General features: G+C 39.2%; 1 protein-coding gene and 2 long non-coding RNA genes across 7 annotated transcripts in view; 1 reads left to right on the top strand and 2 right to left on the bottom strand.

The window, feature by feature from the left end:
- Nucleotides 1-15,212, top strand: part of vps35 (VPS35 retromer complex component) — a 36,364-nt gene that overhangs the window by 12,204 nt on the left and 8,948 nt on the right. For all 3 annotated transcript variants that reach the window (XM_028015131.1, XM_028015129.1, XM_028015130.1), the window contains 5 exons: nucleotides 1,098-1,280; nucleotides 6,988-7,207; nucleotides 8,895-8,978; nucleotides 9,582-9,691; nucleotides 10,464-10,560. In XM_028015131.1, coding sequence (XP_027870932.1) covers nucleotides 1,098-1,280; nucleotides 6,988-7,207; nucleotides 8,895-8,978; nucleotides 9,582-9,691; nucleotides 10,464-10,560 — 694 coding nt within the window. The remainder of the gene's footprint in view (nucleotides 1-1,097; nucleotides 1,281-6,987; nucleotides 7,208-8,894; nucleotides 8,979-9,581; nucleotides 9,692-10,463; nucleotides 10,561-15,212) is intronic.
- On the bottom strand, nucleotides 11,276-12,173 carry LOC114143261 (uncharacterized). The gene is made up of 2 exons (XR_003595204.1): nucleotides 12,008-12,173; nucleotides 11,276-11,347 (listed from the first exon to the last, which is right to left on the bottom strand). It is a non-coding gene; the product is annotated as an uncharacterized LOC114143261 (long non-coding RNA).
- Nucleotides 12,309-14,502, bottom strand: LOC114143260 (uncharacterized). 3 transcript variants are annotated; one of them, XR_003595202.1, is made up of 4 exons: nucleotides 14,121-14,502; nucleotides 13,415-13,519; nucleotides 12,598-12,667; nucleotides 12,309-12,483 (listed from the first exon to the last, which is right to left on the bottom strand). It is a non-coding gene; the product is annotated as an uncharacterized LOC114143260 (long non-coding RNA). The 3 variants fall into 3 exon arrangements; XR_003595203.1 differs by having other exon boundaries at nucleotides 13,415-13,495; nucleotides 14,121-14,501; XR_003595201.1 differs by having other exon boundaries at nucleotides 13,415-14,499.

Here is a 15,212-nt window from a genome sequence, read left to right as displayed (position 1 = left end):
ACAATAAAGAACGTCTAGCAATTAAAGATATAAAAGCAATATCCTTTTGAGCAGAAATTAGTACTAAAGAAGAGTTGAGGATACCAAATATAGCAGCAAATGGACAAGACTGCAAATTTACTGTGAGATCAGAAGAAACGGAGAAGTAACTAGACCAATACTGATAAAATTTAGGACAGAAAAAGAACATGTGGCCAAGATGACTTGGAGAGCCTTTGCATTTATCACACATATCCACAGCATTCGGGTAAATCTCAGAAACCCTAGATGTTGCGAAATGAACCCTATGTACAACTTTAAATAAGACAAGCACAAGAGGAAGAAGACTGAATTCTGTCAATGTCATCATCCCAGAACCTTTCGGTTAGCTGGATTCCCAACTCTTTTTTTCATGCATTTTTATTTTTGACACTAGAATCAACCTCTAGAGTTAAAATAAAATTATAAATCTTTGAAATCAGGCCTTTGTGAAGTGGCTCATATGCAATAATTTTTTCCCAGGACTGTTCCGGTAATACAGAAGGAGAATTTGGGAAACATTTAGAGGCAAAATTCCAAATTTTTAAATGATGAAACAATTGCGTACCAGGTAAAATATATTTGTAAGACAAATTAACAAAACTATAAAATACCCCTGACATGTATAGCTTTCCTATTTGTTATGTGTACATATTTATTGTATCATACCAAACTGAAAATGATGGATCCGAAAGAGATGGAGGAAACAGGTGATTGTTAGTCAAGGGGCACAAAGAAAAGGCAGCAACAAACTTAAGACGCCATCTAAATTGAAACCAGATTTTCAGTGTAAGAACTTGATTATTAGTGAATATAGAGGGATTTATAGGTAATGAAGAAAAAATTAGACCAGATAATGAAATCCAGTACAAGAAAATGGCCCCAATTTTCACAAGAAGAACTGAACAATTTTAACCAATAACTTATTTTTTGTATGTGAGCAGTGTATTATATGTAAACATACACGCTGCACATAATTCAACAGTGGACTGTTGATAGGTCAGGTTGTAGAAAATAATTTCAATTTCAAACTGTTTAAAATTCAAAAACTTATGTTACCTTCTTGTTTCCTTCCTTAGCTATCTTCTGATCACAGTGGGCGTAGTGTATGTTCGCTCCTTTCCCCAGTCTCGCAAAGACATCCTGAAAGACTTGGTGGAGATGTGTCGTGGCGTCCAACACCCACTCAGAGGTCTCTTCCTGAGAAATTATCTGCTGCAGTGTACCCGTAACATTCTTCCAGATGATGGAGAACAAGTGGAGTAAGTCACTTACATTTTTTCTTCACTTCCTGTACTTTTTAAATCATTTTAATAAATATTAAAGGACAATGAGAGTAAGTTAGTTTAAAACATGCTTTGTTGTTCTTCAGTCTCTGATTTAACTATTTCTGATTTGAAATGATACATTTCTGATAAGAAGTACCCATTTGCAAATGATAGGGACGATAGACAACCGAGTTAAAATGATAGTGGTTATGGCACAGCCACACATTGATTTGTTCTGTACATCTACTCAGTATGTAATTATGTAGAGCTGTGCATAGTCTGCACAGTTATGGTTATAAAAAAGTTTCATCACTTTGTAATTAAGAAAACTACAGATTAGATATTTGAAAGACTTTTAGCCATTAATTGGCAAATAATTGCACAGCAAATCTATCTAAAAGATGGTTAATACTCCTCTTTGCCCAGTAATTTGAGCAATGTGAAAATTTAAATAATTAGGAGTTGACTATTTATGCTAACATAGTCCTCTTGATAAAGCCAGGTTTCCGTGAAACAAAATAAGTGAATTTGTTTATTACTAAGCGTTTTTACTAAGCGTTACTAAGTAACGCGTTACTGACATCGGACCACTTTTGTCGGTAACGAGTAATCTAATGCATTGCTATTTCAAATCCAGTAGGCAGGCTACAATTACTTATTGAAATTACTTTGCGTTACCTTGCGTTACTATTTTCTTTTGTAAATTTAATTTTATCTTCTTTATGCGTCTTGGGGAGTGACTGATTTGCAACAGCATCAGCAGCGACACAAACATAAACAATGGAGGGAAGAAGGAGAGGCGCATTTTATTGCTGGAAAAACAGGAACTATTTTTAGTTTCTGTCGCCAAGTCTGATTATAATAAGCAGCTTTGGGCTTGTTTTTTTCTAAAGTTGCTTGCAGATTTTATGAGTGGAGGGTTGTGATTTTTGGGCTTGGAAGTAAGCAGACATAAACCCCAGACAACCAGGTAGGTTTAGTCAGGCCTTCCAGGTCCATCATTTCCCGGATGACCCGTCCCGCTGTGTCTTTAATATCAAGGTAATATAAATACCTGTGAATGACGTCGAGCTTCGCGTTGCGCTCCAGAAAACTGCAAACATTGAGACTAATATGAACAGCGCAATAAACGTGAAAACAGCCACGAATTAACTAGTCTGTAAAGCTGTGCAACTAAACGCCATTATAATGATTAATATTACGATAAATGTCACAAATTTTTGCAGCGGGACATCTGAGCTGTGGAGCTGCAGGAGGAGATCTGTGCGCTGTGCTCTGACACCAAACGCAGGGCCGTAACACAGAACCTGGACGCTGGAGGGCAGGGGGTCTGAAATCCTATTTATAGTTTTCCAGACAATACTGGAACACACAAAAACACACACAAATTACTAAAGTTTTTTTTGTACTGTTGTAACCATTAAACAATCTCCCCTTCAGTTCAACCTTATAAATGGAGACACATTATTGATGTTACCATTATAAAATAATTTGCAATTAAGTATTGGCAAAGCTCATACTTTGTCAATACTGTGAATCGCTCCGCCATTCACAGGTGGCGGGGCGTTGTTGTTAGTAGCTGCTGAAAGTAACTAAAAAAGTTACTTTGATTGTAACTTAGTTACTTTCCAAATCAAGTAAACCCTGGATGAACCGAGTCGTTCGTCTCCTGTTGAAGGCCCGCAACATCGCCTTCAGGTCAGGGGATGCACAGACTTACAGTGCAGCCAGGGCTGAGCTGAAGAAGGGAATCAAGAAGGCCAAACACCACTACAAAAGGAAGGTGGAGGATCATTTTTCTAATGCCAACCCCCGACGTATGTGGCAAGGCCTCCAGATTCTCACAGACTACAAGAACCCCAATACCACCCCTGCTTCTACTGATGTCTCCTTCCTCAACGAACTTAACAACTTCTATGCTCGTTTTGAGAGAGGGAATACCACAACTGCAACCAAAGCAGCTACCACCCCAGGCCAACAGCCGCTGACTTTCCTCCCCACTGACGTAGGAGCGGCTCTGAGCAGGATTAAATCCCACAAGGCTGCAGGTCCTGATGGCATACCTGGACGTGTCCTCAGAACGTGCTCTGGGGAGCTGGCAGGAGTGCTGACGGACATCTTCAACCTGTCCCTGGCCCGCGCTGTAGTACCGGCCTGCTTCAAGTCTATCTCCATCGTCCCAATCCCCAAGAATCCCAACCCAACCAGACTCAATGACTACCGTCCGGTAGCCCTTACCCCCATCATTACCAAGTGCTTGGAGCGGTTGGTCCTAGCGCACCTCAGATCCTGTCTCTCCCCCACACTAGACCCCACCAATTTGCATACAGGCAGAACAGGAGCACAGAGGATGCAGTCTCTATAGCGCTGCACTCTGTCCTTTCTCACCTGGACAGTAAGAACACTTACGCCAGACTGCTGTTCTTAGATTTTAGTTCAGCATTCAACACTGTCATCCCATCACAACTCATTACCAAACTCACAGACCTCGGCATCAGTCCACTCATATGTAACTGGTTGCTCGACTTCCTGACCAGTCGACCTCAACATGTCCGGCTGGACAACCACTTCTCATCCACCATCATCATAAACACCGGAGTGCCACAAGGCTGTGTGATGAGTCCCTTCCTCTCCTCCCTCTTCACCTATGACTGCAGAACTGTCCATGGCTCTAACGCCATCATCAAGTTCGCAGACGACACCACGGTGATCGGCCTCATCAGAGATAATGACGAGGCCGCTTACAGGGAGGAGGTAGACCGTCTGGCTGAGTGGTGCGACAAAAACAACCTACAGCTGAAGACCAAGGAGCTTATCGTGGACTTCAGGAGGAACGCTGACCTACATCCACCCATCCACATTAAGGGGACAGTGGTGGAGCGTGTGGACACCTTTAAGTTCCTGGGAGTCCACATCTCCGAGGACCTGACTTGGATGACCAGCTGCTCCAAACTCATTAAGAAGGCGCATCAGCGCCACTTCTTCATGAGGACCCTGAGGAAGAACCACCTGTCCTCAGAGATCCTCACGAACTTCTACCGCTGCACCATTGAGAGCATCCTCACCAACTGTATTACAGCTTGATATGGGAACTGCTCTGTCTCCGACCGGCAGGCGCTGCAGAGGGTGGTGAAAACTGCCCAGTATATCGCCGGGGCACCGCTCCCTGCCATCAAGGACATCTACAGGAAGCGTTGTTTGAAAAGGGCCAGGAAATTCACAAAGGACTCCACTCACCCAGCACACACACTCTTTTCCCTCCTGCCCTCTGGAAGGCGTTACAGAAGCCTACGGACCAGAACCACCAGGCACCGGAACAGCTTCTTTCCCACAGCTGTCACGCTTTTGAACGCCTCCTGTCATAAAACATAAACTATAAGGACTGTACTCCTCTATCCTCTCATACAACAATAACACATGGACTATTCTCACACACACACACATCACGGACTGTTTTCTTCACACACACATACAACCTGTAAATTTTGTCTGCCATTATTTATCTATAATCCATTCCCTAACATTCTTGTATATTCTGTATAATTTGTATAATCTGTGCATATAGCTCCCATATTTATATTTATACACAATATCTATATCTTTTGCTATAACCCCTTATAGTCCATACATACATAGTCTTGTACATCTGTAAATAAATATTTATATCTCGTAGAGCACTTCTGGATAGATGCAAACTACATCTCGTTGCTTGTACTTGTGACAGTGCAATGACAATAAAGTTGAATTCTATTCTATTCTAATCAGTCATCTAACTAAGTTACTTTTTCAAGAAGTAATCAGTAATTCGATTAAAGTTACTTTTTCAAAGTAACTATGCCATCTCTAATTACAACTCAAGAAAATAAAGTGAGAAATCTTGTGTTTATTAAAGGGAGAATTATGTAACTTAGACGTTTTTTAAGCTTTATATCATGCTATGGGTAGTCCCTCATCAAAAACATACCTGGAGTGCTGCTTTGATTCTTTCATGCATGTTTGAAGAATCCCTAAATCTCCATTGCAGCCATTTGGTTGTGCCTAAACGCTTGCTCAAGCAAGCGTTTAAGCACATATCCACCGAGCCCCTTCTTGGAGTTGCAAGCTCCAGCTGAGCTTCTGCCTCACAGAGAACCTCTGCCCTGTGGGGACGGCGTCTCCACACAGCTCCTCCAGACTTGTGGCAGCACCAATTAGCAAACACCTGGTGGAACTACTCAGTAAAGTGCCTGTAGGAACGATGTCAACATTCCTATGTTCACTGTTGTGATGACGTGCGGAAGGTGGAGTGTTAGAAAGAGTAGGAGACGCTTAAAGAGACAGGCTCAATTTCAAGGCGTCAAATTACAAAGTCAAATTTCGTTTAGGTCATATTTGACATCTTTGACATACACTGCCTGGCCAAAAAAAAAGTCGCCACCAAAAAATGGTCACAATCTCTAATATTTTGTTGGACCGCCTTTAGCTTTGATTACAGCCCGCATTCGCTGTGGCATTGTTTCAATAAGCTTCTGCAGTGTCACAAGATTTATTTCCATCCAGTGTTGCATTAATCTTTCACCAAGATCTTATATGGGGTTAAGGTCTGGACTCTGTGGTGGCCAATCCATGTGTGAAAAAGATGTCTCATGCTCCCTGAACCACTCTTTCACAATGTGAGCCCGATGAATCCTGGCATTGTCATCTTGGAATATGCCCGTTCCATTTGGGAAGACAAAATCCATTGGTGGAATAACCTGGTCATTCAGTATATTCAGGTAGTCAGCTGACCTCATTCTTTGGGCACACAATGCTGCTGAACCTAGACCTGACCAACTGCAGCAACCCCAGATCATAGCACTGCCCCCACAGGCTTGTAAAGTAGGCACTAGGGTGCATCACTTCACCTGCCTCTCTTCTTACCCTGATGCGCCCATCACTCTGGAACAGGGTAAATCTGGACTCATCAGACCACATGACCTTCTTCCATTCCTCCAGAGTCCAATCTTTATGCTCCCTAGCAAACTGAAGCCTTTTTTTCTGGTTAGCCTTACGGATTAGAGGTTTTCTTACGGCTACACAGCTGTTCAATCCCAACCCCTTGAGTTCCCTTTGCATTGTGCGTGTGGAAATGCTTTTGCGTTCACAATTAAACATACTCCTGAGTTCTGCTGTTGTTTTTCTTCGATTTGATTTGACCAAACGTTTAAGTAATCGCCGATCACGATCATTCAGGATTTTTTTCCGACCACATTTCTTCCTGGAAGACGATGGTTCCCCACCATCCTTCCAGTTTTTAATGATGCGTTGGACAGTTCTTAACCCAATTCTAGTAGTTTCTGCAATCTCCTTAGATGTTTTCTCTGCTTGATGCATGCCAATGATTTGACCCTTCTTAAACAGACTGATGTCTTTTCCACGACCACAGGATGTGTCTTTTGCCATGGTTGTTTAAGAAATGAGGAGTTACTCATTGCATCAGCTGGGGTTAAATAACTTGCTGCCAGCTGAAAGATAATCGCCTATGCAGTACTTATCCAATAGGAGGCTTGTACCTATTTGCTTAGTTAAATCCAGGTGGCGACTTTTTTTTTGGCCATGCAGTGTATTTTGACATCTCACTGTTGGAATATTTACCATTACCATTTTTCAGCTCTCGCTCAAATTTTTTGGTTGGGTAAAAGAGGAATAAAAGTGTTGAGTCATATTTATTTTTGTTTCTCAGGGGCTCAGAGGAGATGACTGGAGATATTAATGACTCCATAGACTTTGTCCTTCTGAACTTTGCTGAAATGAACAAATTGTGGGTTCGAATGCAGCATCAAGGTCACAGCAGAGACCGAGAGAAGAGAGAAAAAGAACGACAGGAACTTAGGATTCTGGTGGGCACCAATCTAGTTCGCCTCAGTCAACTAGAGGGTGTGAATGTGGACAAGTACAAACAGGTCAGTGTGTCTTTTTCTCCCAGAATATCCAAGCTTTATCATTTATAACTCTAGAGTGCAGGGCGAGAACATTGAATTTCTGTTGTTAAGCTGATCTGTTTTCTGTCAATTTAATTTTTATGTGAATAATTTTTGAGTTTGGTAGCAAAATACTGAAATAGACAAATTATTACTAAATAGACAAAATGAGTTTAAATATTCCAGATAGTACAACTAATTATAATGTATTAAAAGTAGTTTTTGAGTAAGACTGAAAATTTGAGGCCCAAGCAATTTTTGGATCAAGCAGTTCTCTTGGGGGCAGAGTTACTGTAACAACCATCTCTGTCAGTTATTATCAGTGATGTTAGCAACGCGTTACTGACATCGGACCACTTAGATTACAGTAACGAGTAATCTAACGCGTTGCTATTTCATATCCAGTAGTCAGACTACAGTTATTTATCAAAATCATTTTGCGTTACTGTGCATTACTATTTTCTTTTTGGAATTTTATTTTATTTCCGTTACGCGTCTTGTCGAGTGATTGCCGTTTTTATGCGACAGAAATGTAAACAAGGAGGGAAGAGGGAGAAAAACAGGAACTACTTTGAGTTTCTGTCGCCAAGTCTGATTATTATAAGCGGCTGTGGGCTTTTTTTTTTATTTTAAAGTCGCTAGCAAATTTAATGAGTCTCGGGTTGCGCTTTTTGGGCTCGTTTTTGAACGTGAAGTTGCTCATTTGGGCTTGGAAATAAGCAGACATAAACGCCAGAATGTGTCTGACCTCTAATGTGACATGGAATATCGGTCCCTCCTCTCCCGTCCTTTGGTTATTATATTCCCTTTTGTGTCAATGAAATGATGTACAGTATAAGTAGTAATGTAAGATTGTAATTTTAGTTACAAATGCTTGCACTGGAAATTATATGTAAATAACTAATAAAAATTTCTTTAAAAAAAAATTGATACCTGTTAGTTACCTGAAGCTACTAGGTCACTGTTAGCTTCAGTTGTTTTAAAATTCCTGTTTATATCAAATCTGACGTAAGAGAAATTTGTTGTAATTTAAAGCTACAATATGCTTGGCCAAGTCGGAAAAACAGTATTTCCATTAAGTTTGACAATGTTCAGATATCCGAGCTTTTCTTCTTCCCTGGACACAGAATTACAATTACAATTGTCAGATATCCCAGCCTTGAACGTATCATCTCGCTTGAAAATCTCATGCAATAAGAAATCCTTAAAAGTCGAAAGTACAGGCAAGCTGATCCATGCCCTTGTGTTGACCGATCCGTCCTCAGCTGGTAATTTGTGCACACGCTTTTGGCAATTTCTATGCATAGTGTATTGTTACTTGTGCAGTTTGAAACACGTAAATTATACAAATGTGTCTGTTAAGGTACATATTTATGTTGTACACATTTGTGAATTATGTTGTATGCTTAGAAATTTTATTTTACACATGTGGATCTTATTGTGCGCTTTGAATCTTTCTGAGATTGATTTAGCTCCATCTGATACAGTTCAGCTGTTAATTACAATAAATACGATACATGCTTTACAGTATTTATTGTGCTGATTGCACATTATCCCTCTGAGGAACAAATTAAAGACTGTTCTTTTCTATTCTGTAGTGGGATATTCATGTACCCTTTATGCCTAGTGAGCATTGCAATAGAATTATTGTCTTTCCTATTATCCACAGATTGTCCTTCCTGGAGTCCTGGAGCAAGTTGTGAACTGTAGAGACTCATTGGCTCAGGAATACCTAATGGAGTGCATTATTCAGGTATATGGTGCAGAATTTCTTTCTTTCTGAGATTCTGCTTTTACCATTAATAAAGGTCTTAGAAACATCTTGCATGATGGTAAGTATGAATAATATGGTGTTTACAAACAGAGAACGTATTTTGGGAACATTTGTTCAAATTCTTAGCCCAAGGAAACAAGATTTACAGTGAATGCTAGGCCTACACAATTACAGTTTGAGCTAATTGGTATTTTGCATGGCATGCTATCTTTTACTGCTGTAAGCATGGTTGATTGATATGTCTATATGTGGTAGAACGAATGAATAACAGGAGCCTTCTGCTGAAAGGCTTTTGACTATTTTTTTCAGTGTGAATTACAGCAAAACACCCTTCTCAAACATGTACACAGTGCATGCATAAATTAAAATACTTTCGTAGCACTCAATAAAAAATGGATTGATTGTGTTGCTGATTTTGACTGTTTGGTCACCATTTAGGTTTATTGGAACAGTAGCTGTTTAAATATATTCTCATGGTAAAGATGTCAAGCATGAATGAAAGTTGTGTAACTGATTTTGTTAGCTCTGTCAATCAACAGTCTGCTCTTCCTCAATGTGTCTCCAACTCTCTGGTTCTGCTAGGTTTTTCCCGATGAGTTCCATCTTCAGACCCTGAACCCTTTTCTGCGTTCCTGTGCTGAGTTGCATCAACATGTCAACGTTAAGAACATCATCATTGCACTTATTGACAGGTACACTTTCACTTAACTCGACATGGGAGAGCCAGAGGTTTTGCACTTTCTTCACCATAGATGAAAACATTTTGTAGTTTTTGTATTTCTATGCCTTCCACAGTAACAAATGATCTTTTAATGGCTGTATACTGAAATCATGACAACTGTCCATAGTTAGCTTGCAAGTAATTGCAGACATCTAAGCATACCTTCTCTTCATGTTTTCTGTGTTATTCATACTCTTATTCGCATTGGAGTTTACATATACTGGCCATAAAATTAGAATAACATGAAAAGTTCTGGAAACCACCGTAGAAATATTTACAGTAACAGTGTGGAGTGGTGACTGAGCTAAAAAGCCACAGTCAGGATGGATCTTTTACTTGCAGCATCTCTGGAAGAAAACAGTCTCCTCCTTCTCATTTTCCACAGTACATGACTTTAAGTCAGTAAGCATTTCACCTGCAGTTACAAAACCCAGATAGTGGAAATGAACTAATTGAGGTCATTTCTGCATCAAAAATGGCAACCAACTTCTGACCTATCACACAACATTTTGTGTACTGATCTCTGTCAAAATAGTTTGACCTGATGTTGAGAAGTGGAGGTGGATTCCTCTCTTTGAGCAAAATGATGCAATTTTTATCACACATTTGTCACTGAGAACACTTTCAATAAAGTATGTAGGAACTTTTACTTCAATTGCTAAACATCTTTTTACAGTCACACACAGAACAATCTAAAGTAGATTTTACATGCTATATATAATATGTGCTGTTTCCTCTTTCAGACTTGCTCTATTCGCTCATAGAGAAGATGGTCCAGGCATTCCACCTGAAATCAAATTGTTTGACATTTTCTCTCAACAAGTGGCCACTGTTATTCAAGTAAGATACCTATATTCATACACACACAACTGCAAAAATATATGTATCTTGTGCATGACTAGAGAAAACAAGCTGAGTTTTAACAGTACACTGTTAGACCTTTTATTGTAATTTTACAGTAACTTACTGGCAACACTGTTGCCAGCAAGTTACTGTAATTACCATTCTACAGTACTCTTACTGGCAACACTGTTGCCAGTAAGTTACTGTAATTACCATTCTACAGTACCCTTACTGGCAACAGTGTTGCCAGTAAGTTACTGTAATTACTATTCTACAGTACTCTTACTGGCAACAGTGTTGCCAGTAAGTTACTGTAATTACCATTCTACAGTACCTTTACTGTTATGATATTTCACAGTTAATTTTTACTGTGAGTGTGCTTTACAGTTATAACTGCATTACTGTAAATATAGTTTCTAGTATAATACAGTAATTGTATTTTATAGTAAAGCTGGTCTACTGTAAACTTGTTTCACAACATAATGTCAGAGTTTTACTGTAAATTAAAGTTTACATTTCTTTAAGATAAGAATATTTTACCATAAACCGAAAAATTTCATAAAAGAAATTTTAGTCCAAGTACTGTGAATAACAGGTATTTATTTTCAGCAGATTTGCAGAAATAAAATCCATTTACATATTCGCAATGTCATAAAAAACAATGTCACAATACAATATAATGTGCTGTAAAACAACAAAACCATAGAACACATTTCCTACATCAGAAGAACTTTTATTCCATTCGTCAAACAAAATCAGTGGGATCCATCTTGTGGAAGCTGAACTGTAAAGAATAAGACAGACAATGTGGGAGGTCATGAGATGGTCAGGACGTTATCTACATTTTCAAATCGACAGGAAGTTGACAAATTAAGCTGAAGTGACAATGTTCACATGCATAAAATCTTTGTCATAAAGCAGCATTAAGTTGATAATTTGTTTAAAAAAAATCAATTGGACTGAAGTGATAATAGAAGCTGCATAAAGAATGAGCAGGACTGGCTTCACTTCAGGTTTTTGGATTGTTTATGGCAAAAGCAGTCAGTCAGTCAGTCTTCAGTAATTCAAAGGATTGCGTACTACAAATGTCCCCAAGGGGACGATGAAGTACAACAATCTTTTTAGTCATTTTGTTGGTGCTGACGGATTACTGCAAAGGTGTGTCTAATAAACTGAAAACTGCATAGTATAAAAATACACCACACTTAAACGACTACACACTTATACATTTCTGTGATTTATTAAGAGATGCAGCGACATCCACTTTTTACCACGGACACAGAAAAGATGCAGGCTACTCTAAAGGGCTATTGTGTAGGAATCACATGGCATTTATAAATAATCATTAAAATCATATTAAAAAGGCTAAAGTAAAGTCAGAGCATGCAAGATAGGAGGAAAAGACAACAAAATAATAAACATTTACATTTGGTAAAATACTTACCTAGTTGGAAGTCCTCCATTCAAATTCAGCAAGTCGTTGGAAGAAGGTGGTGATCTGGGAGTTGACACAGACTACTTTCCTCTTGACTAGACTTTCCGTCTTGCGGCTTGTATCGACTTTGGCTGTGCATTTGGTACCAACATCTGGATTGATCCTCACAAAGAATCTTTTAACAGAAATAAAATATATTAATTGTATTTTTTAATGAAGACGTACAATACAGCAATCAGCTATGGTTCTTCATCATCAGTCAAACTGTCATTAAATTTAATTCATAAATGGCTTGGTGTAGAGTACTTGCCATTGTATCATCTCCAGCGTGGTGGATGCTGACTCCTGATACTCCAGATTGAAGACAGAATATGACCCAAAAAAGACAGCAAGGACGCTGGCAAAGTCATGTAGTTGCTCAGGCTCGAAAAATACCTTCTCCTCCATACTGACAATCCACCGGGTTGCAGACATCAAGCTATTTCCTAAAATAGACAAACCCTTGTCAGGCTAACGCTAGTGAGTGAAAGTACAGACTACCATAACAATTACATACATTGCTACAAAAAAATTATAGTGATGGAAAATATTCCTCTTACCAAGCATGATTACCCTTGGTGTAGTGGGTAAGGTCATTTCCATTTCAACAGACATCTTGGTGGAAGATACCTTTAAAACATAAAAGGAATACTCTCTTAAATATGAATTACTGGTAGTAATTTATATTTAAAGGGCCAGTTCACCCAGATTACAACAGGTTTTTGAGAACCTCATCCCGGAGACTAGACTAGATTTTACCCCTACATCCTGCTACCACTCTGAAACAGCGGATGTGAATGACAGTTTGTGGGGCTAAATGCATTTTTTAAAGCATTACATTCCACAAGTGTTCAGTCTGACTTCTGCAATGGCGGTGACTCCTGTGCATGTGGGACCTGAATGCAGAAAATGTTCTGAAGGAAGCAGGACATTGCTCTATTCCACATGCAAACCGATAATTAGCTGTGTGTTGATGTTTCTTCACATGACTACAAAATTCTGTAAATTCTGAAGTACAAATGCTGCAGAATTTACACATGTACATAGTTGCACCTGTTAGTACAGACTTAACTTTAAATTCACAGGAGCATGGTTTAAACATGTGAACAGTCCTTATGTGTAACCAGGGTTGGAAATTAACTTTTTTTTCCACCTGCCACTGTGGCTGAACCAACTTAAAAAATAACAGAAACTACTTTAATGTTTTTCACCTTTGTCCTCATTTACAGACTCTTATACACTATGTTGGAGATGTAATGGTACTTTAGCAGGCTAACCAGCTGTAGCAAGCTTAAAGTTATAGATTAGGTTAGCTGCTCCTCTACATTTCCAGACTATTTTGTGGCTTCAAATATGTTTGAAGAGCTGTCTTTTTACCTGTTGTCTTGTCTTTTGAAGAGATGAAGCTATGTTAGCAGTCAGCAGGACAGAACTGCACAGCCACTTGGAGGGAAAAAGCTGGGGAGTTAAAAAAAAAGTCATCTGAAGAAAAGAAAAAAAAAGAACAATGTTAGAAATTCATCCTTGCTGACCTACGTAGCTAATCTGCACTTTTAACATTTGCAAGATCATGGTTTAAACAAATGAACAGTCATTACATGTAAAATAAAGAAAAGGGGGGGGGGGGGGGGATCAATTATCAGTTAAGGTTATATTGTTCGACAAAGGATGTAACAACAATGCTAACAGACACTCAGCACTGAGCTCATCTCAACCCAAAGCCGCCCGAGGAGGATTAAGCGGCAAAAGTCAAGCTAAAACCTTCAACGGTAAAATTAGCACCTTAGCTAACGTTAATTCCGAACCAGCTCAAAAAATAACACCATCATATTTTCCTTTCTTTCACCTCATTTACAGACACGTAACTTATAACGTTGCAATATGCCAGTTATATAAAACACCAGAGTTAGTAACGTAAAGGTAACGTTATGTTACCAGGCTAACCAGAACAAACGAGCTCATGCTATAATGCTAAGTTATAGCATTGTAGCATGATGCTATAAGTTACGTTAACTCCATCTAAAATGTACATTTCCAGACTAGGTTTTGGCTTCAAACAGTTTTCTAAGAAGTGGTTTTTTACCTGTCTTGAAGAGCTGAAGCAGTGTGAGCCCACAGCACGGAGACAGAGCTGCACTTGGAGAGAAAAAGCTTCGGAGTTTAAAACAAACGTCATCAGAAAACAGTTGGAAGCGAAGCCACGCTTGATGACGTAGCTAGATAAACTGCATATTAATGTTAGCTAGGATGTGAAAAAAACAAAAGTACATGCTCTCTTTCTGCCTTAAAAATATGTTAACCACTAAAGGAGTAAAAATACAGAAACAGGGAACCACGATGAAGCAGCTATGATGACCGTTGGAAATCAAATATAATTCTTACTGTATATTATAAGTACAGTACCACTACTGTAATGTGTAAACAGTAAATTACTGCAAATTCAAAACATACAGTAAGTTACTGTAATACTATGTACTTTACCCATAATGCAATGCAAACTACAGTAACTACTTGTAAAGATGTCTTATGGTATGGTGACCAAACGTCCGTATTTCCCGGGACATGTCCGTATTTCACGTCCTGTCCCGGGCGTCCCGGGTTTTTTTTAGAAAGTGAGGAAATGTCCTGTTTTTTAAATTACCTTCATTGGACCATTATATTTACAGGCACTAGGGCACTTCGCACGGCCCTGCGTGTGACGTAATCCCTGAGCCGCGTCAGTGCGGGCAGCCCTGTTCTTAATCAGAAGATAGATAGCGTGGCCGTCAGTACGCCAACAACATACGAAAGCGCAAATATATGTTTACCTACTATTTACAAAAGAGTTTCCCCGCTTTCAGACCCCCCCCCCCCCCCCCCCCCCCCCCTCGCTACAACGTGTCCTGGTTTTCCCAGCTGAAAATATGGTCACCCTATTTATGGTAGTTTTACTGGGCATTTTGTGGTATTTAACTGTAATAAATACGGCAAAGGCTAACAGTGTATGATGACCGTTGGGAATCAAATATAATTCTTACTGTATATTATAAGTACAGTACCACTACTGTAATGTGTAAACAGTAAATTACTGCAAATTCAAAACATACAGTAAGTTACTGTAATACTATGTACTATACCCATAATGCAATGCAAATTACAGTAACTACTTGTAAAGATGTCTTATGGTAGTTTTACT

Source organism: Xiphophorus couchianus, chromosome 4 (assembly GCF_001444195.1).
Source record: "Xiphophorus couchianus chromosome 4, X_couchianus-1.0, whole genome shotgun sequence".
Classification (NCBI taxonomy): Eukaryota; Metazoa; Chordata; class Actinopteri; order Cyprinodontiformes; family Poeciliidae; genus Xiphophorus; species Xiphophorus couchianus.
Note: the sequence above shows the minus strand (reverse complement) of the source record. Positions and strands in the feature narration are given on the sequence as shown.